Source organism: Archocentrus centrarchus, unplaced genomic scaffold (assembly GCF_007364275.1).
Source record: "Archocentrus centrarchus isolate MPI-CPG fArcCen1 unplaced genomic scaffold, fArcCen1 scaffold_30_ctg1, whole genome shotgun sequence".
NCBI lineage: Eukaryota > Metazoa > Chordata > Actinopteri > Cichliformes > Cichlidae > Archocentrus > Archocentrus centrarchus.
Window position 1 is genome coordinate 3,968,960 of NW_022060259.1, and position 23,193 is coordinate 3,992,152.

The 23,193-nt window shown below is 43.6% G+C and overlaps 1 protein-coding gene across 1 annotated transcript in view; it reads right to left on the reverse strand.

Moving 5' to 3' along the window:
• The window catches only part of LOC115776298 (scavenger receptor cysteine-rich type 1 protein M130-like), a gene marked incomplete at its 3' end in the record, with an annotated part of 61,503 nt that extends 40,680 nt beyond the window's left edge, over positions 1-20,823 (reverse strand). The window contains exons 1-6 of the mRNA XM_030723914.1: positions 20,638-20,823; positions 17,963-18,063; positions 10,693-10,725; positions 10,295-10,576; positions 9,275-9,580; positions 8,915-9,196 (exon numbers count right to left, since the gene is read on the reverse strand). Of these exons, the coding sequence (XP_030579774.1) occupies positions 8,915-9,196; positions 9,275-9,580; positions 10,295-10,576; positions 10,693-10,725; positions 17,963-18,005 (946 nt within the window). The remainder of the gene's footprint in view (positions 1-8,914; positions 9,197-9,274; positions 9,581-10,294; positions 10,577-10,692; positions 10,726-17,962; positions 18,064-20,637) is intronic.
• Positions 20,824-23,193: the final 2,370 nt, after the last annotated feature.

Sequence of the window (23,193 nt, forward strand, 5' to 3'; positions counted from 1 at the left end):
GGTCTGCTGCTCCATCCTCTGTGCCTCATGCCTCGGCAACCGCTCCTGTTCCGCGGGTGGGGGCAGCCACAGATGAGCCTGCTCTGGCACCCGTTTCTGTTCCGCGGGTGGGAGCACCAAAGCCTCAGTCACCCACGCCGCCTGCAGCAGCGCCTCAGACCGCTGCAGCAGTCACCCCTCAGTCACTCCCGTCAGAGCCCCAGCACTCTGTCAGCTGTAGCTCCAGCCTCGCTCCACTCTCAATCAGTGGTTACAGCTCCCCCAGTGTCAGCTCTCAATGCCTCAGCTCCCTCAGTGCCAGCTCCCCCAGCCTTAGCACCAGCTCCCCCAGTCCCCACAGCCAGCGCCTCAGCTTTGCTTCTTCGGTGGCTTCACTTTCTTTAAACCCCTTGGTCACTCTGGTCAGTTCAGCTTCAGTCTCCTCATCCTCATTCTCAGTCTCCTCATCCTCAGTCCCAGTAGTTTCTGCTCCTGCTCCCTCGGACCCAGTGCCCTCTGCTCCTGCTCCCTCAGTCCCAGTCTCCTCAGCCTCTGCTCCCTCGGTAGTTTTGGTCCCCTTAGCTTCCCCGCAGTCAGAGCCCCTAGTGTCAGCTTCCCCACAGTCTCCATTACCTGCACCAAGCAGCCCCAGGTGTTCGATAAAGCAGCTATGTGCTCTGCACCGCAGTCCCAGCCTGCGCATCCAGGGCCTGGCCCTGTAGGCCCCGTTCATCCCAAGGGTCCGGCTCAGTCCGAGTCGTGTCTAAAGCCCAAGGGTCATGCTCGGTCCGAGCATGTGGCTCAGTCTGAGCCTCGTCTCGCCCGCCACCGCTGGGAGCGCGGTCAGTTTAGATGACCAAAAGATGACAAGTCTGCAGTGAGCTGCATGTAAGGTCAACAAACAATGGTGTTGTGAGTATGACCTCTGACCCTAAAAGTATCTATGTTTTGACTAAAGACTTTATGCATAAGATTTTTTTTTGTTTTTTGTGGTGAAAATCCCACTGCAGGGGTTTTAGATTTAAAAGCATAGAATTACACGAAATGGAAAGAAAAATAGTTAAAGCCTCTATTTCACTGCTGAACTAGTAACAACTGCTGATGTTGTTTTAGGTCAAGGTTGTGCATTTTTCCCCTTCATAATTTAGTAACCTACTTGCAATGAAGAAGCAGCTTACACTCATAGACAGACAGAAGCTCATATTAGCTTTTGCTTAATCTGACATTTAACTCTAGGTGCATTAGATCAGGTTCACTTTTGGTGGATTGAATCCACTCAGTAAATTAGCAAATTAGTGGTATACTAAAATTGTAAGATCATTTTCTCAGGCTGATAAACAAAATAAAAGATTTATAACTAAATGCCATTGAATAAATAGATCCTTAGAATATTTATGGGCATTTTGATGTCCTGTCTTAGTTTGTGTAAATTTAATTATTGACCCACAGACCTGCAGTTCATGGTATTTGTTTAACTGACAGGGAAAAATTGGAACTTTCTTCACTGGACTTTTTCCACAGGTACCTGAGATCATACCTGAGACATTATGAGCCTTTAACAGGAAACTAACCAGGATGACGGCCATAAGTGAAGAGCTGATGTCTACAGAGGTGCAGGAATGCATCTCAGGGACGAGTGCTGACTACTGTGGTTTGAACATCATGGCTTTGGTGAATATGAGCAGGCTGTGCTGAAGGCTGAAAGAAGGCTGCATATATAACTATTACCTGTGCACTGATCAGTGATCATTTCTTTATGTTTGCAGTAAGATTTTCATCATGGAACTGGATTTGATCCTGAAGGGATGCAATCCACATTTTTAATGAATTTGAGGAAAATTATTAGATAGTAACTGTTTCATGTTACTGTTTGTCATGTGGGCCAATTGATATGCAGGATTTACTTTGGACTGATTAAATTTAAATGCTAATCCACTTCACTGAACAACATTGATACACCAAAGACTAATGCTTGTTGTCTTTTTGTTTTTCAGGCCATAAGAAAGTATAGAAAGTAGGTACATCCATTATAAATATGACATTATTAAACCCTGTATAATTTTTTGCTAAATTCACAATCACAATAGTATGAGATTAGTTTTAACAGGAATCCTCGTCTGGCTCTTAACATCAATGCAGTCCTGGCTGAGAACCCGAGGTCAGGCTGCTGAAGTTGACCTCAGGTCAAAATGGGGATTGAAGGAAGAAGTGTAAATAAGCTGCACACTAGACATGCCATAAATATAACAATTTAAATAGAAATATATCATCAAGTAGCATATCACATCATTAATCTTCACAACAAGGTGAAGGTGTTGAAATAACTCTGTACAGCAGACAGAAATAAGACTGCAGAGCAGAGAGACAACAAAATCAGATGCTGATGAGTTACTGGAAAAGAATGTGTGTTTTGGTCTGATGGTTTGTGTCTACAGGACTCAGATGAGGCAACAGGCGACAGTGAAGGGCACAGAAGGAGGAACTGATAAGCTGCTACATGCTTACATATTTCAATAACTGTGTAACTGTGTCTAAGTCTGTGTATAAAAGTTGAACTGAGATAGAGAGCGGGGTCAGACTTGTGTGAAGCTGCACCGACTGCATCAGGCAGTTCCAACAATTCTGACCCAGATTAATCTGTAAACTGTTTGAAATGGCTTTATTAAATTTAATAATTGGACTCCTTATTCTGTTGTGTGGTGTCATTCCTGTTCGATAAACGAACACACAGAAACCTAAAGGCTTAAGCAGCACACACTCTTGTTAATTAAATTCCTTCACGTCACACTGAAGCTTCCACACGTGCTTCAAATCCTGAACTTCCACTTCCACAGGATCCTCCCCTGCCACTGTTACACATGCACAGAAAGTGTATGCCATGCTCTCCCAGCACTCACGTCCATCAATCTGTTTGTAAATAAAACATGTCATATTCAGTAATAATTTGTGTGTGTGTGTGTGTGTGTGTGTGAGATCAAACCCTTGCACTTCTCCAGTAGAGGGCGCTGTAACTAAAGTTTTGAGACATTAGCCCATTTTCAAAACATTTGGCTCAAAGTGTTTCAGCGCTTCACCAAAGCTTCATCTGTCCACAAAGGCAGGAAGCATCATCAGGTAGGGACGAGACGCTCGCTTCAGAAGTGCAGCTGCTCCAAAATGGGATTCGGAGCACCTACATCACCTGACCGTGGCTAAGTGAGGCTTGTTTGGGTTTCATTCCCTTTTTTTCTTTTTTTGATGAACCTGTCATTTTGGGCTGGGCCTTGTACTGTAATTGCTGAAAGAATGTTTTTGAAATCACTGCTTCTGTTTATTACAGACACACATGTATAACTCATTATTGTTACTGTGCTGATTCAGGCTCTGCATTCACAAACAGGAGAAACATTTTCTTTCAGTGCAAAAAGGGATCAGTGGTCTCAGCACACACTGGGACAGCTGAAAATCCTCCGTTTGTTTCTGCTGAAATGACCTATTTATGTTCAGATATTAAAGGAACCTCCCAAAGTCTGACCTGCATCCACCTCCGCTCAGTGTCCTCCTCAGTCACGCTGCCCACCACGATCACTGCAGAACCTGAAACCACACGTGAGACCGTAGTTGGCAGTTCGTCCAGAAGTTATCGATCCGTGATCAGGTTTCAGGGAACGACACTTTATGCTCATCCCAGACATTTTTTTTTTTTTGGGAAACTTTGGTTTGAATTGAGTTTTAAACAGGATTGAATCCACTTCATTTCAGCCCAAAGGAAACTCAGAAATTATGACCAAATAGTGACCAAATGTTATCAGCAGTCATTTCTGAAGATAGATCAGGTTCAGGCTCCTTCAGAGACAGTTTTAAAACTTGTGAAAACAGAACAAATCTAGATACTTATTAGTAGAAGATCAAAGAAAGAAAATCTGGTGAAATAATATGGTTTCAATTTTTGGCAGCTGGTACACGGCGTATTTTCAGTCATAACATCCATTTAAAGTAATTTCAGCTGCTATAAGCCTCATGTGAGGCTCAGCCTAGCAATACAAAGAAATGAGGGGTGGCTCAAGACTTTTGCTCAGCATGAGAGTTGCATAGATAACTGTGGGAGGAAGCAAAGCTGTTAAACTCCCTGTTCTCAAAAACAACACAAATTCATGGGGAGCAAAAGGTCTTTATTTATTTACCTACAACAGCTGCAGTCTCTGAACCAAGGTAAACAAAGACATGTTTGTAAACAAAGACAGTAAACATACTAGACATAAATTATGATTGTGCTATAAACTGCAAACAAACTTTTGACAGTTACAAGACACACTGAAGTTACACACATACACAGATACATACCTTTGCCTTATAAAAAGAGCATAAAATTGTAGTTATTTGCACGTTATGTCAGTTTAACCCCAGAATGAGCAGCTCAGTAAGTGCTTTGAGCTACGCGCTGCAGCTTTAAGGAGCTGCGTGCTCCTGCAGACCACAATCAGTTTCTGGCACCACACAAATGCTTCAACACTTCAGTGTTTCACAAAGCCTCGCTCTGCCCATCACCAGAATCAGAGAACCCAATTACCACCATAACAGCTCTGTGACAGAGGGTGGAAGCACAAGCCAGTCCTAAAGTACAGCGAGCTGATGAATGAATGCAGGACAGGTGTTATGGCAGAAGACCAGGAAACATGAACCTCCACCTGTGGGCGGGCCAGCAAGCAAAGACCAGCCCACAACTCCACCTGAGAAAGGAGGAGGCGAGAGAGAGGAAGTAAAGGAGGAAGAAACCTGAGACCACCAGGACTGTGACAGACTCAGCAAAAAGCATGAAGAGCTTTACACCAAGGGGCAACCACAGGTCCTCCATCTCTCCATCCATCCTCTTCTGCTTTTCTCTTTTCAGGGTCAGCTGTCCTGACAAAGTAAAGCCAGACTGCCAAAAACTGAAGTCCCTCTGTGGCCACTAGGGGCTCCACAGTGACTCAGTCCCCACAGACTCACATGTTAACATCAACAGCTTTCCAACAGATACTCCAGTTTTCTCAAAGTTAGAACTTCCTTTAATGAAAATCACACTGTTACGCTTACACACACACACAAACACACACACACACACACACACACACACACACACACACACACACACACACACACACACATCTGATAAATTTAAGTGTATATCAGAGGAGTTGCATGGAGGTCGTCCTCTGCTCGTTTCTGTCCAGCCGGCTTCCTGCAGCGGCACAAACATGGAGCTGACGGTGCTCGGAGTGCTACTGTCTCCTGACCTGGAGAAAGATGACAGCACACAGATCAGACTGACTGCATCACCCCTCTGATCATTAAAAACAGGCTGAGCTTCATCCTCAGCCACAAAGACGTGTTTAGTACCCGACGGTAGAAATGAAGGGCGGCGATCACGATCAGAAGAATCAGCAGCAGGACGACCGCCGTGACCACAACCACTTGAAGAACCTTTGAATCTGATAGAAACACATTCACAGTCAACAGAGCCTCACAGCTGACTTTGATTCAGTCCCACACTTATCTGTGCATCACTCATGCAGAGTACTGAGCACAAGTCTTGAACCACCTTCATTTCTTTGTGTTTTGCTAGAAAAATGGGAAATAGCTGCAGCAGGTTATTGAAACATGTAGAAATATAATAAGATTTTCCCTGTTTTTTAAGGTTATGGCTTTCAGATACTGTTCATGAGCTGCAGATATTTGTTAGGCTGCTTCGTTCACCCTCCAGGACACTGCAGAGCATGCAGAGATCTGCCACAGGCTCAGCTGACAGCTCTGTGGGAATCACCTCGTTGGGTTTATGTCTGTCAAACCGTGTTATCATTTTTCATAGATACAGCTGAAGAAATTACAACAAACGATGGGTTTTGGTAACAAGCTGCTTGTAAAAAGTGCCAGAATATACACTTTAAAATGGGCTCTTTGCTAAGTTTTCTGCCACCTGTGGACACAACACTGGTTTGTTCCTTCAGTTAGGAGCCGTTTTTATGCCTGAATGACTCATAGGTCAGAGTTCATGGGCTTAACAAACAAAAACATCCCTCTGATAATGGTCAGGTACCAGGACTGGACTGAGAATGAGTGAAAAAGCAGCCAATGTCCAAGTAAGACCTTCAGAAAGCTGGAGAGCTGTTTCTAAAGAGCACTTTAAAAATTACAGGATCATCTGAGTCTTTGGAAGCAAAACAGAAAGAAATGAGGAGTTTTGAACAGCAGTGTAACAACATGAAAATACAGTATATAAGTACAAGTGAAAGGAAAGGAAGGTATGAGAAGGGTGGAAGGACACTCATGCTGAAGTACAAAAATACTTAGAAATATTAGCTGTAAATATGCAGTATATCAGGTTACTGCAGTATATACATGAGAGCCACCATAAAACCATCTGGACCCATCTATGATTTAAAGCTGATGCCAAACAAACCCCTCAGGCTCTGCTTCATCTTACCTGAGACAGTGACAGCCAGCAGGCGGCTCTCAGAGGAGAAGTTATGGTCAGAAACATGGACGTCATAAACACAGCTGTAGTTTCCTTGGTGGGCGGGCTCTGCAGCAGGAAACAGGAAGTGGGCAGAGTGATTGACAGCTGGTTGGGTGTAGCTGGATGCTATGTTGGAGGAGTTGAAGGTGAGCTGGAAGGAGCCTCCTGGGTACTGTGGCTGGATGGAGCAGCTGATGGTGAAGCTGGAGCCCCTGGACACATGAAGCCCCTGCTGCTGGGCCTCGGAGACCCCGTCCATGGAGGACACAGAGATGATTGGCTGAACCAGCAGGTCTGTAACACACAGAGGTCACATCCACCCTCTGGTCAATGAAAATGAAGTAGGGTCTGTCAAACTTCCACAGAGCGCCCCCTTTCATGCTTTCACAGCAGTTTAATACTTCCATGTAGCTGGTAGCTCACCATCTGAGCTCTAACATAATATTGATATGAAGATGCTTCAATAATTACTTAAATCCTTAACACCAAACCTGTCACAGAGCCAATGTATTTCAAATATCCCGCTGTTCACAGACATCCAGCAACAATAATAATGACCCTGTGTTGGATGTGAAGCCAATTTGTCACGTTTCATAAACTGTTTTAATTTTTCTGGTAAGAGAACCCGAAGAGTAACTACGGTGATGCAAACTGCGCTTAATCAGATGGCAGTGCTCGGTGTTAAAGGCTGGTAAAGCAGCTAACAGGTGTAATCTCCATTTTTTTCAGTCTCTTTGATATTTGCTGGAAATCTGGTGTCCATGTTGATTTATATTCTTCAGTGCACTAAACTTTAGTGTGCAGATGGTTGTATATAGTGAAGAAAACGAGTTTTTATGAAGTTTCATGAGGTTCATTGTATATGTTTATCTTTACTAAATGTACATTTACTTCCCTGAGAAATTGGTCTGGAAAATAACATAACTGATTAAAATACACAAGTACATAATGTTGTAGGTCATAATGTTCCTGCTGTGTCGCCATTGTATCCATAACAGAAGCAAGGACTCCTGAGCGGTCAATGAGACTAAACATGGTAAAGGAACCTTGGAGGGAGAAGCAGCTGTGGATCCTTTCTCTCTGCACATTTCTTGTTTTGTATAATGATGTAACCAAGACTGATAAGCTGTGACTAAATGAAACTGTAAGCTGAATTAGAATGTGCCAGTACTTCATGTCATCTCACACGGGCATGGCATGCAGTCTGGTCCAGATTAATCTGTAAACTGTTTGAAATGGCTTAATTAAATTTAATAATTGGACTCCTTACTCCGTTGTATTGTCTCATTCCTGTTCGATAAACGAACATGCTGGAACCTGGGGGGATACGCTGGGTTTTTTTTAGGTTCCTTCAATAGTCATCGTAGCCCTTCATCACCTCACTCATCAATGCTTTGGCTGTCTTAGTTTCATCCAGGTCAGAGAGAAACTCACATTTTTCTGCTCCAGAGCAGAGGTGGCAAAAGTACACACAGTCTTTACTTCAGTAGAAGTACTGATACTCTCCATCCTCATTGTCCATTCTATATAATTACAATAAAGACATTCTATTCTATTCTATTCTACTTGTGTTAAAAATACTCTGGTAAAAGTTGAAGTACTGATTCAACTTCATTACTCAAGTAAAAGTAGAAAAGTACAGGCTCAAATGTACTCACAGTACAAAGGTAAAAGTACCTCTTTGGAGGATGTTTGTATCAGCTATTTTTGTAACAAGCTCATTGAACCTCGTGCTATATTAATATAATAAAATAATATTAGTACATGGCAATTTTGTTTTCATAGCACAACATAATGATGGTAGGTTTCATTATGTATAATGAAAAGTTTTAATCTTAAATTCAGACTCACCTCTGCAGCACTGATGTAACCTGTAACTGTGACCATGAACACCACAGCTGCTCTGCACCAACACAGAGCTTTACTGTAAGCTGATCACAGTACTGCAAACTAACCTGTTTATCCTGCACTAAACTGCAGTATTTTCATGCAACCTTTGAATAAGAAGTTAGTGTACCTCAGTTTATTTACAGGATGAAAAATCATAACTTCACGTCATATACAGAACCAAGATCTGATTTAAAAATGAGGACATTACATGTAAGCTTTAAACGTCTATCAGAGGTCACTGAGCAGTCCTTCCCTTTAAATCTAACTCTGCGTTTATGTGTTACTGTTCCTCCATTTTGGCTCAGTTTGATGTTTGAAGGCAGTGAAGGGAAAGGAAAATTTCCCCAAATGTGTCAGACATAAAGTAACAAACCTGTTCTGAAGTGAGTAAAAATACATCCAGATGGCCACTTACCAGCAGCATACAGAGAGCAGTGGCATATGTGATTTACACAGAGTATAAAAAACATACTTTACAGGAGTTTACTGTATCCAACTTCCAGGACCTAAACCCTGCAATGTGGGCATCATCAAGATATGTAAGCAACCATAGATGATAGGTCTGCTTACCTCTGCAGGTGATGTTCAAGGTTAATGAAGAAGAATCTGATGTTGCACACTCTCTGAGAGCAGATCCAGACTGAACACAGTCAGGTGTGATCATCCACACAGATCTCTCTGAGGACTCATTTTTCCATTGTATAGAAACAGCAGAGCCACAGCCCAAACGCTCACAGACAACATTTGCTTCCTCCAGGCTCCAGTCAAAATAATCTATTGTTCTCCAGTCTCCCTGTTTCACCTCCAGGATACCTTCACAGAGACTGTTTTGGCCTGCAAACCTGACAGGTTCTGAGCAGAAAGCAGAGAGTCATCAGTAACAGAATAAAGTGAGTTTGAACCAAATCAAAGCTGCAGCTCCTCTTCTACCTGAGCAGGTGAGTCCAACAGCTTTGCCAGGTGAGCAGCTGCTTCTAGCTGAGCCTGAGCTTCTACAGTCCAGGAGAGCAGACTCATGGCCTCCACACTGGAACTCTCTGCTCCACACCGGAGCCTCCACTTCTCCATAGAGCGCCCCCTGGAGGACCGAAGGAGGCCCACAGCCAAGCTCCCTACAGACCACCTCTGCATCCTGCTGGTCAAAGTCAGCTTCACACACTGAGGACCAGCTCTGGTTAGACTTCACCTCCAGTCTGCCTGAACACAGACTGGAACCATTCAGCAGCCTGACAGAGTCTGGAGAGATCAGAGAAGATCACACAGAGAGATCAGAGAAGATCACACAGAGAGATCAGAGACAGCAGACACACAAGAAGAAGATGGCAGCAAACAACTATTCACTGATTCACACTCAGCACAACTCCAACAAGAGCTCATCATTAACAGCAGAACACATCTTTATAACAGGAGACATGTTAGCATCACAGTTATATTTCATACACTGGAACAGCTCTCAGAGATTTATGATGTGATTGAACATCAGCACATCATCATCTGCTCAACAATCTTTGCTCATTTTTCTCATTCTTCTGAGAAGATCTGTACCCAGGAGGAAAATGCTGTTAGAAAATGCTCCAAAGATATGAAAGGGTCATTTTAAGGAGATGCACAAAGTGAAGGATGCTGTGTGTTTGTGTTGGGATGCTAATGAACCCTGACTGTACTGATATGTTCCAGTTTGTGGTGTCTGTCTGCTGGAAACCAAAGAAGCTGCTGCTGGAATCCAGCGGCTCAGAAAGCTGTCAAACTGAAGAAGAAGCTCTTTCAGGCTGGTTGATTGTTGGTCATGGCTGATGGAGACGATCTGCTACTATTCTACCTGGTGTGTGTGTGTGTGTGTGTGTGTGTGTGTGTGTGTGTGTGTGTGTGTGTGTGTGTGTGTGTGTGTGTGTGTGTGTGTGTGTGTGTGTGTGTGTGTGTGTGCTACATTACTGTCACTGATGGGCTGACCTGAGCAGGAGACATCCATGACAGAGGAGGAGTATCCTGATGTTACACAGTTCCTCAGAGCAGATCCAGACTGAACACAGGTAGAACTGATCCTCCACACAGAGCTGTCTGAGGACTGTTCTACAGAAACAGCAGAGCCACAGTCCAGATGTTCACAGACAGCAGCTGCTTCCTTCAAGGTACAGTCAGGGATATGCACTGGTTTCCAGTCTCCCTCATGTTTCACCTCCAGTGTACCTGCACAGCGACTGACTCCTCCCACCAACCTGATATCATCAGGTTCTGAACAGAAAGCAGAGTTATCATGAAAATTGATCATTTTACTTCCAAAAAGAGTCAAACCCAAATGCTGATTTTGCTTTGGTGATTGTTGGTTTCACTTTGGTTTCTCTGTGTACCTGCTGACTCATGTTCATCTTCAGCCTGGACTCCTGAGGAGAAAGCCAGAGCAGAACCATCAGTATGAAGCAGGATCTTTCCTGGAGCTCAGCTGTGGACAGCCCTAACTCTCAGGTCTGTTTGTATCAGCTCAGAAACATCTCAGTGAACTCAATGGGAATCATTTCAGTGTGTTTGAGAGAACAACATGGGCGACCAGAATATACAGAAGTATAAGACTGCCTTACAAGTTTGAACCACATCACCAAATGGGATTCAATAAAATTGTATTTATATAATACCAATTCCCAACAACAGTCACCTCAAAGTGCTTTATAATGTAAGGTAAAGACCTACAAAAGTACAGAGAAAACCCAACAATTAGATGACCCTGATCGAGCACTCAGTGAAGGTGGGAAGGAAAAACTCTCTTTTAACAGGAAGAAACCTCGGGCAGAACCAGGCTCAGGGAGGGGGGGGTCATCTGCTGTGAACGTTTGAGGGTGAAAGAGAAGCAAACACATAAAAATTTATATTTAAGATGAAATATTTGAACAGCATCTGGTTGATGGCAAGCAGGATGGTAAAGAGGAACTGGACAACAATTAGAATTGTTCATTGTCTGGACTTCACCCTGATCAATAAGAAAGTGAATGTGAAGGCTTCTGTGTGTAGCTGCTGTAAGCTGAAAACACAACCCCGAGCACACTGATGATCCAGCTGATCTGACGGTCCACTAAGAAAGTCTTTCTGAAGATGCAGGTAAGGCTGGGTTGTTCTCGACATGCCCAAAATCCTGCTTCTAAGTACAGGTCTGTGATGTCAGGTTTTCCAGCATCTAGTATTCATGTATTTTATTTGCTACAGTATTGATGGTTGTGGATGTATTGAATGATTTTTGTTTGCTTGGTCGGCTTTTTTAGCAGCAACCTCTGAAGCAGAACTTTTTCTTTTGGTATCTGCAGCTCAGAACAGCTGAGGGCCATGATTATGAAATGTGATTTAGAGAACCAATACCTGATTGAAATTTGATCACCGTCCCCTATAAAGTACTTTCTCTGTGTATCAATACACCACTGTCTACTTTAATTTACAAACTGGTAATATGTCGGGCTCACATAGAGAGATTACTCTGAAGTCAGGTTTGGTTTGGTTTATTTGCAGTCTTGTAACTTTTTGAACATAGAACTGTTTCCAACTCGAACAAATCTCCATTTTCCTCGATTATTGTTATTATTGGTTTCCCCAATAAAACATCTCAGTAAACTTTTTTATTACATGTTTTATGTGATGATGAATCTGCCTGTGTGAGTCACCAAAATAAAATGTTCAGACATGTTTGCTGCAACTTTTGTTTTCTTCTCTTCTTGTTGAGATAAAACAATTGTTAAATATTAAACTGAAAAGTAATGTTTCCCTTTTTTATACTGTCATGTTTGCTGTAACTGATTCGCCGTGGGACTGTCCCACCTCCCGATGGTGAGATGAAGCTTCATGAAGCATTTAAGCTTTCCAGCCAGTCGGTGAACTCAGAGGTCGAAACTGCACCATCAAGAGGACAGTCAATGTAAAACAGGCAGACTGGCAGTGCGTGAAGCTTTGAACAGAATAAAGGATTTTTGTGATGACAATAAATAAATCCTGAACTAACTAATATGGTGTCTGTCTTCATGATACAATGTTGGGGTCAAGAAGGAAAGTGGAAATAAATTGGGGAGAGAGTTGTGATGTGAATGTGATTGTGTTACTTGGTTGGTAAGTGTGCTCACTGGGACTTTTTTGTTTTTATTTAGAAATAACAGCTTTTTGTTTGAAATGATTTCATCTGCTTCAGAAAATACCCTTTCACAGGGCACAGATGAAGCTGGGGTAATAATTTATTACTATGCACACATTGTTAGGAGAGATCAGCTGAAAATGTTCCCAGACAGGGAAAATCTCCTCTTAGTTCCATCCATCCATCCATCCATTTTCTTCCGCTTATCCGGGGCCGGGTCGCGGGGGCAGAAGCCTAAGCAGAGAAGCCCAGGCTTCCCTCTCCCCAGCCACCTCCTCCAGCTCATCCGGAGGGACCCCAAGGCGTTCCCAGGCAGATGATACCCAGCCCTTCTCCAGGAGACTGGTTCCAGAGCCCAGGCCATGCGTTGAGGTGAGCCCAACTATATCTAGCTGGTATCTCTCAACCTCACGCACTAGCTCAGGCTCCTTCCCCACCAGAGAGGTGACATTCCATGTCCCAATAGCCAGTTTCGATAGCCGGGGATCGGTCCGCCAGGGCCTCCGTCCTCGGCCACCGCCCGACACACACTGCACCCGACCCCTACGACACCTCCTGCGGGTGGTGGGCCTACAGGAGGGCGGGCCCATGTAACCTCTTCGGGCTGCGCCCGGCCAAGCACCACGGGCTAATGCCTGGCCACCAGACGCTCTCCCTCGAGCTCCCTCCCCAGGCCTGGCTCCAGGGTGGGGCCCCGGTAACCCTATCCCGGGCAGGGTAAACTGTTCCCTTGTTTTTTCACTCATAAGGGTCTCCTCCGTGAATCGCCACCTTATCGTGGTGGAGGGGTTTGTGTGTCCCAGTGATCCCAGGAGCTATGTTGTCTGGGGGCTTGTCCCCCTGGTAGGGTCTCCCATGGCAAACTGGTCCTGGGTGAGGGTCCAGACAAAGAGCGGTTCAGAAGACCCTTATGAGATCCTCTTAGTTCCATCACCAAAAAAGATCAGCTCAACTACATTGCAAACCAACGCAACAGTCACACATACCACAAACCGTGAGGGGGGGTCCGTTGCGTTTCGCTGCCCCTTACAGTATATTTTGAATCGCACGCTGAACCCACGAATTGTTTCCTGAATCTGTCACGAGGTACAGCCAGCTTATGAGGCTTCACACGTCACTGACACCAGTGTTGTCAAGTCTGCTTATTATAAGCGACTTTGGGCTTGTTTTTTTCTAAAATCGCTTGCAAATCTCGTGAGTCGCGGGTTGTGGTCTTTTGGGCTTATTTTTGAACATCAAGTTGCTTATTTGGGCTTGACTTTCTTTCCAAGTGAAACTCACTGAATATCTCTCGACGCCCTATAATAAAGCAAAAGACGAGTGGTAGGTAGTTTGTCCCTTCCAAGCCCCTGTTTCCTGTTTATCGCTCCTGCACAAGTTGACCGGGCGCACACCCAAACAAACACTGATAACAGCCCAGAGTGAGGAGGCAGCGCAAGAATGAACTCCAGTAAGTGGGAAAATATAGAAAACAATATAATAAAGAGTGGGAGAAAGAGAGCGCAGTTACAGAATGGATCCGAGCTCAGAGGGGAGACAGTGACGCTAAAAGTGGGTCTGCACTATATGCATAAGGGCGCCGCACAAGAGGGCTGTGCCAAAATGAGGCGACAAAATTATTTCTGTAGTCGCATTTTCTGTATTTAACAGCTGTGCGTATGAAATGATCAGTAACAGAGGAACAGCGCTGATTAGGCACCCCTGTGCTCCTTCACCCGCCCCCCCCAAAAAAGTGTCCGCATACACCTCTGAAAGTATCTGCGGTCCTAATGGTAGACGTACCAAAGGCATTCCCCAGATTTTGCAAGTGTGAAATATGTGCTCACCATGCTGGTTTAGTTCAACATGCTGATAGAGAGAAGCACACACACACACACACACACACACACAAACACACACACACACACACACACACACACACACACACACACACACACACACACACACACACACACACACACACACAAAAACTGTGCACCCTTCTCTTCTATGAGGCTAAGAACCATGGGTTTTACTGCTCCAAAACACAATGAGATAAAACAAAGAAGTGAGCTATACTACTATAGAGATATACTGTTTAAACTGGGCCTCAGTTTTACACAGTGTTGTGGGTTGCCAGTTGGGCTTCTTTTGTGCTTGTTTTCATAGAGCTGGTTGCTTGTTTCTGTCGCAAGATCTGGCAACACTGACTGACACAACCCTCGATGCTCGCTTCACAAAAGCCTCCCTCAATTAGGGCCTCGACACACAGGGAGCAACAAACAACAGCGACAAATGGGCCGCATCGCCGCTGGGGTGAAACAGACACGGCAATAAAGATGAGGAGTCAGAAGATTTTAGTGGAACTGACAGAAATCTTGCTGTTAAGTCTCCTCTACAAAAGAAAAAGACAACCTTGGGTTCATCCTATATTAGCACCAAAGTCCTCTCTATCCTTCTGTTTAAGGTCAATCTGGCACCAACAGGTTCCCATACAGCTGCCTTTTATGTTTAACCCCTTAACTGGCAGCAAATAAAATCACCTGAAACAACTACATAACACCCTCTGGTTATTATTGGCTCTGAACAACCCATTTCATAGCCTATTAATCGGCTGCGTCTGGTCCGCGGGCCGAATGAAGTGCATTTATATGGCAGGCTAGACCCGCCCATTTTGACTGACACCTCATTCAGCCAATCATGTTAAGAAATGGGTTTCCCAGAGCCAATAATACTCAGAGGGCGTCACGTAGCTTTGTCAGGTGATTTGGTGGAGCCAGTTACATGATTGGCCGAATGACGTGTCAATAAAAATGGGAGGGTCTAGCCTGCCATATAAAAGGGACTACAAACGGCCCGTCACCGGGCCCTTGCCAGTTAAGGGGTTAACTCGATAATCACTGTGTGAAGTGTCATATAATATAGGAAAGTCAAACACAGCTAAAATGATGCTTTCCTTCATGATGTAAGTGGCTGCAGACTGCAGCGTGTAGCATACTCTCCGCTCATTGGTCAGTCAATGAAACCCTCACTGATTGGTTTAGTGCCACGACTTTGTTGTGTTGCGTCGCCTGGTCGCGTGTGCACGTCTACGTGTACGAGCTCGACAGACAGGTTTAATGATTTCTTGATTCGGCAGGTCTGGCAGTGATCCGGCTTTGGTGTGGTTAGTGAAGCTCAATTCAGCGTTCCAAAATCTGAGGTTAATAATAGTTCATTTATGATTTAAGAAGCAGAGACAGTTACTTTGTCACACAGGGTTTGAAAATATTTTTTTTCCTTAATAAATGAAATCATCATTTGAAAAATGCAGTTTTTTATTTACTTTGAATATTGTAGTCTAATATTCAAATTTGTTTGATCATTATAAATTAATTAATAAATAAGGAAGGGGTAAATGCTTTTTTCACAGCACTGTATAGATTATTAACCACTTCAATTAAAGGCAGAATAGTTGTTCCATTAGGACCACAGAAAACAACTAAACTGAAAGAGGGAGTTGTGATGTGTTTGTTATTCACAGTTCCATCTGTAGGTGTCGCTGTTCTGAGATTAGAGGACAGGCTGGACATATATCAGTAGTAGTATAAGGATGCCTGTGTTGTGCAATGAGATCCAAGAGCTTAAAGCATTAAATCACTGCTCTGTGCTGGTCTCTTTGCCTTTCATAACACTGATCTTGAGCAGCAGTTCTACAAGTTTTCTGAAGGTCTTTCAAAGTTTTTCTTTACACATTGAGTGAGACACTCTCTATCTACTCTGTTACATATGTAAGGGGTAACTCTTTAAAGTCACCCTGAGAGTAAACTGCACAGCAGGAACATCTGTGAATGGGATATCCAAACTGATCTGTAGATGGTAAGCCAATTGTGGAAACTACACCCAGTTGGTTACAGTTGAGCAACACCCAGCACCCGCTCCATGAAGGAAACCAGTAGAATCTGGAAAACATGGACTCAGATCACCAAGTCGCAGCTTCACAAATTTCCAAGACGTAAGTACCCCTCTATAAGGCCCGTGAAGTGACCACACCTCAAGTTCTGTTAGCCCATACTCTGGATGGAAGGTTGGGGGGTGGTACCCAAGAACACACATGCCTGCTAAATGGCATCTGCAGCGCAGTGGGACAGCCTGGGCTTTGACAAGGGTTTGCACAAAACTCCAGATTTAAAGCAAAGAGCTGATCAGTCTTCCTACTGGTCCAGTGGTGGGAAACGACTGTAACTCAGACTGGGACAGGTGGTACTTGGATAGAGCCTTCAGCAGAAATGCAAGGTTGGGGTGAAGGATAACCCCAGATCCATCTTGCAAAACTTGCAGCAATCCTTGTGGATTGACAGAGCATAAAGCTCGCTAAAGCCATTTCAAATCAGCATCCTCAAGGTGCTCAAAAGGGTGATGCTGAAGTGCACCAAGGGCTAAATCCAAGTCCCATGGGGGAACTGAGAGGTCTAGACCATCTAGATGAGTGACCGGTATGAACCAACTTGATCACTGCCACCATACCTTGCAGGGTAATAGCAGCTTTTCCTGTCTGGGGCACAGGTGCACCAGCCCATAGGCAATTTAATTCAATTCAATTCAATTTTATTTATCAAACACCAAATCACAACAAACAGTCAATTCAAGGCACTTTATATTGTAAGGTAAAGACCATACAGTGATTTAGCACCTTCAGGCAACTGTTTGTTGTGATTTGACACCATCTAAATAAAAGTGAATTGACTTGATTAGAGAGAAAAGGCTACAATAGAAATGACGCCCTATGAGCAAGCACATGAGGACAGTGGGAAGGAAAAAGAAACCCTTTTAATAGGACGAAACCTCCAGCAGAAGGAGTAAAGGGAGGGAGAAAGGACAAAAGACACACTGTGGAAGAGAGCCAGAGATTAATAACTAATGATCAAATGCAGAGTGGGGTATAAAACACAGAATGAAAAGAGCTGAGTGAAAAAGTTATACCCAACTGAAAGCTGAAGGTTCTGCCTCCCATTCTACTCTTAAGTTTCCTAGGAAAGGCAGAGGTAGACTGCAGGAAGAAGAAGAGATGGCAGTGTGTCGACTCCCTGCCTAATGGCCAGTCCAACAGATTTTGACACCACAGGCCGGTATAAAGTGCTTTGAGTGCTCAAAGTAGAAAAGCTCAGTCTCATCAACGTTTTGCATCTCAGGGAACAAAGATAACTGTTGAGCTCCCTGATGTCCAGAATGGGGCAAAGTCCACTCTCCCACTTTGGGAATTAAAAAATAGCCATAGAAAGGTCCAGCCCGGCCATCTCCGACTTTCACTGAATGGGAATATCTGAGTTGACTTAACGAGCTGATAACCACCTTTGGCTGACTGCTTACTGTGAGACAGCATGGTGTGTTAAACCTTGGACCATGGGCCCAGTACAGCTTTAACAAAAAATATTTTCATAGTTTGTTATTTCTGTTTTTTTTGTGTGTGCATGTATGTGTGTGTGTGTGCGTGTGTCTGTGTTTCAGGTTGATGTTGATGTGTGAGCAGGATGTTTGCCAATCAAAGGTCCTACCTGAGCTCCACAGCAGCAGCAGCAGCACAAACAGGTGATCCATGCTCAGGTAGACGTCTCTCTGTCTGCTCTGACCATCACGTGCTGTCCTCGGTGTGGATCTGCAGAGAGATTCTCATCACACTCATCACATGATCAGGATCTCTATCAGCCATGTTTATAATTGGGCTGCTGACCAGTTTTCACTTCACACTAAAACACAGATGTGTTTTTTTCTGCACTGAAGGAGTCTATCACAAGACTAATGAAACAGACTCAGTTATGATTAATGCTGAAATTATTATGGACACATTTAGTTTGCACAATGTAACAACTGACCCAGTGACAGGAAGAAAAGGCAAAAGAAGAATCTGTGAGAAAACCACCAAACCTACGAGGCCTCATCAGGAATAAACTCAGAGCAGATGTTTCAGTGTTGAAATCTCCAAGATTAAATGTATTTTCACTGATGCCATTGAGTAAAAGCTCTGTGTGTGTGTGTGTGTGTGTGTGTGTAGAGATGTTTGTAAGTGTTACAAATGCAGCAGATAATAAAATCTAATGGAGAACAAACATAACACAACACACATTGGCATCAGGCTGGTGCACAGCACCCAGCAGGAAGTTCCTGCCTCGGGGCCCAGGTGTTCCCAGCTGACACTGACCAATCCTGCCCTGAAACACCTGAAGATTAAACACAGGGAGAGAGGCTTGTTGTAAAGTGTTTTGTGATGTGGTCTCTCAGGGCAGTATTTGTGTTCCTGTTAGCGCTCATTAGTGTTTTGTGTACTTTATTCTGTGTGTTTCATCTATAAATCTCTACAGACTTCCTTCATAGTGTAACCTTCACATGCTTTATCCAAAGCAGACTCTCTGCTGAATCCCCTGTAAATTGTATTCACATAATTCAGTTAGTGTGTTTTTAGGGATTTCTAGCTTAGCATAGCTTTTAGCTTAGCTTGACTGAAGAAAATAAGAACAACCCCAGGTTTGTTTTCAGCACCGCAGCCAGGCTGACAAAGAGTCAGTGCGCTGTTGAGCCGCTGCTCTTGGGACCCTGGGGTCCTGCTGCCGGCCTGCGCATGGGACTGGCCTCTGGGGGGGCTGGCTTCCCATTGCCTCGGGTTCTCTGGGGCCCTTACCCCTCAGCTGGAGGGGCTTTGTCTGGGACCTCCCTCTCCCGTCTGCTGGGATGGGCATGCAGTTGTCTTTGGAATGTGTGGCCATTGGTCTTCAACATGTTTGATGGGCTGCAGACGGCCCAGTCGTCCTGGGTCCTCTGGTTTCTGGTGGGTGGAGCTGCAGCTTTCCGGTCTTATTAGTAAGTACATTTCATGATATGGACACAGACACTCACACTTACTCATGCAGGATTGTTGGTTTGTGTAGCCATGCTTTGTTTCTGTTTTGTTTTGCCTTATAAATGTATTTTTCCAGGTATTTTTTTGTATGTTGTTTTATCTTCAGGTGGCGTAGTGGTTAGCACTGCTGCCTCACAGCTAGAATGACATCTAGAAGGTCTGGGTTCGATTCCACCTTGGCCCTGACCTCTCGCTGTGTGGAGTTTGTGTGTTCTCCCCGTGTCTGTGTGGCTTTCCTCCGGGTATTCGGGTTTCCCCCCACCGTCCAAAGACATGCAGTTACTGGGGTTAGGTTAACTGGTCACTCTAAATTGCCTATAGGCATGAATGTTAGTGTTCAAGTATGAGTACCAGTACATTTATCATACACATTAAGACACAGTTGAATAGATTTACTGTGTAACCAATCAGAGCAACGTACGATGGAAAAATTCAGACATCATGGAGTTCTTTTAAAGCAGCAGCCATCTTACTGTCAAAATGGCTGAACAGTGATTTATGAGGTGTTACAAAAGCTCCACCCACCCTATTAAAAGTCAGCAGCTGTGATGACCCTCAAGCCTGATCAAAAATCTGTTTCAACAGAAGGAGAACAGACAAATAATGAATCTTCACTCGTCTTGCTCACGTTCAGGCAAAAACACAAACTGGAAGAAGACGAGCTGCCAAAATAAAGGAACAAGCAGCCTCAGCTGGATCAGGAAATGCCATCCCACATGACTAATCCAGAACACTGTCAGGAGAAACGACTGCATGACAACACATCCACATGGAATGAGCTGTTACTTGGAAAAAGGAGAATTCAAGCACACACTCTGAATGCTGATACCAGCTGATTTATCCAGCATGTCAGTGAAACAGCCAGAAGTGAAGTTTGGCCATTTGTCACCTCAGTTCATGCAGTCTGAGTCCAAATGTCTCCCACACAGCAACAGTTTCATCATCCTCAGGACAGCTCAGCAGTCCAGGGTGGAGACGAGCGAAATCCATGGCAGAAAATGAAGAACAAAAAAAGATGTTGGCCAATATGAACAAACAAAGGGAGACAACTCCACTGCTAATACAACAGCTGCAGAAGAGAGATCCCAGTGTTTGATGGTGAGACACTGAAATATGATTTCTGAGGCTTTTCAGAACAGTGAGGACAGAAACAGTGGAAGATTTCCTCCTTTGGGCTCTGAGAACAGCGACCTGACTGAAGTAGTTTAGTGTTATTTGTTCTCCTAACTAACTCTTTTCAGACCTTGTGTATTCACTGTGTGTGCGGGCTGCAGCACCACAAACCACAAAAATACAAAACACAGGTAAAACTGAGAGAACCATTGAATTCCTTACCCAGGAAAGCAGAGAAGGTGAGGACGAGTGATCAGCTAAACATCAAAATCAGATTTGCTCTCACACTGTGGAGGACAAAGTTTGGCAGAGAAAAAAAGAAAAAAATTTGGTCCTGATTTTGTATTTTGTCCGTTTGGCTTCTGACTCTGATCTGCTCGTCAGGCTCCGGTGCTTTATCTGTGGACCTTTCCATTCATGCTGCAGCACAGAAATAACAGAACCACACCCCTGGTGTGTGACCACAGGAGCACAGGAGGAGGTGGAGGCACAGCTGTGCATTTTGGACTCTATGACGTGGAGGATAAAACTTCAGGGTACTTCAAAAACAGATGCTGATGATCCCGGTTGGAGCTCTGAGAGGAAAACATTGGCTGAAGTGACTGAAGGTGTCATCTGCAGGAGTGGAACAGAGCATCCATGCTGAGAAAAGAAAGACTCACCAAACAGTCTTATTTCCACACTCTCAGCAGTGTACTTTGCATTAAGTTGATTCTTTTTTCCCCACTTTTCATTAATAAAGATTTAAAAGTGTTTTTGAAACATTTTTCTTGGTAAACACATCACACAAGTATGCAGGCCCAGCCTCAGCCTCCTGCTGACTTTCAGCTTGTTACTGAAGTTGCTTCAGTGACATCCATGTTCAAAGGCACAAATCAGCTCAGTCGACTTTATATTAAAATCAGCATTGTCCAATCTGTGTGTGTAGGTCCTGATTCTAACAACAGGTGGCAGTAAATACTAGTGTTGTAGTCAAGACCACCTAATCCGAGACCGAGACAAGACCAAGACCAGTGCCTGACGCTACATGACCCAATTAAATGTGAGACATGATCAAAATCACTTCTCAAATTGATCTGAAAGATCCACATTCCCATAAAATCATCCTGATATTAAACACTCACACTTCAAATAAATATAACCATCTTTATTTAATACTCCTGGGTGACTTCCATCATTTATCACAGAATGTAAAACAATTATTCATAGTTCATCACAATAGTCTTAACTTTTCTCTGCCTTTCATAAACAATACATAAAGTTATGTTGTTTTTAAACCAACAATCTTTGTAAAAATGGGAGCTTTTTCAAAACCACATAGCTAAATGTGTAAAACTGAAAAAAATGGCAAACACTCATGGACAGTAAGAACTAAAGCCTTTAATCTTATACAGATTAAAGCTGCAGGATTTTTATAAAAAATCTGGTTTTTACATATTTGTTAAAACTGTCACCATGTCACGACTAGGGTTTAATCCCAGGATCCGGGATTCCCGGGAAATGCGATCAGAACCATTTCCCGTTTCCCGGGAAACGTTAGACGGGAAACCGGGAAAAAAGTCGCATGCGTCGATTTGACTTTCAGAAAGAAAAGAAAGCTTCAGAATGTTAAATTTAAGGAAATATTGAGAGAAGGGTTCGTTTAATGCGAAAAGCATTACTCTTCATTTCAGGCACGTTCAGCCTCCGTTTAAGGCTTCAGCCTTCATCTCAAACGTTTTAATAGAGGTATTACACAGTTGTACTTTTTTCCTCTTTAATTTGTTGAAATCGTAGGCAATGTGTTTACCCTAAGGTATTTTGTATTATATAATTTTATATTATTATATATTGTTATATTGCATTATATAGCCTATAAAATATGCCTGCCCTGAACAATAAAGAAATATCTGTTTAACTTCGAGTGTTTCTTTTCCTCGTTTGCAGCCGCTTACTAACAATCATGAATTAGGATGCGGGCCTAATGTGTGAAGAAATTATCATGAAATAGATTGCTTTAACATATTTCGCTTTTAAAATGGAGTTGAGTAAAATGTATATTTTTTAGGCTATAAGGATTGGCCAGTTTTTCAAAAGACGATTCACAGCGAACCTACTTTAACCCTCAGACACGGTGTTATAAATTTGCTGTTGCCAGAATGGCAATGACCAAGTCGTAGTGCATTACTCAAGGCCCTGTGTTATGCCATATTATAGTGAAGTACGGTAGTTCACTTTTCAATGACTATTACAGCGTTCCACTGGTGGAGATATAGCGCAACAGATGTCGCCACGACAGCGTGGCTGAGCCTTTATCAATGCTGTGGAGATGAACCGTATTGTTTTGCACCAGCAGTTGTAAAATAGCTTGGTATAATTCCATGTACAATGGAGGAATATTCGAATTATATTTGTTAAGGGAGTGTTGAGGAACGATACAACACCGCATAGCTCGAGCACTCGAATGTCGAGATGTAGGTTTTATTGCGTTAATCAAGCCGACGTTGCCCCCTACTGGGCATAACAGGACATAGCTGGAAAGCTACCTCTACAATATCACAATAGGTTAAGGCCGACACAGGCTACAGAAGGCCTAATTAAAATAAAAAAATAAATAAACTTTTTCCCGGGATTCCCGGGAAATGGCTCGTCATTTCCCGGGATTTGATTCATGTCATTTTCGGGAAAAATATTAAACTCTAGTCACGACAGTATGAGACCGATAATCTGTGAAAAAAATGGAGCTCCTCCACCTCCTCCCTGAACCACTCCCAGTCAAAAACAACCAATCAGAGCCAG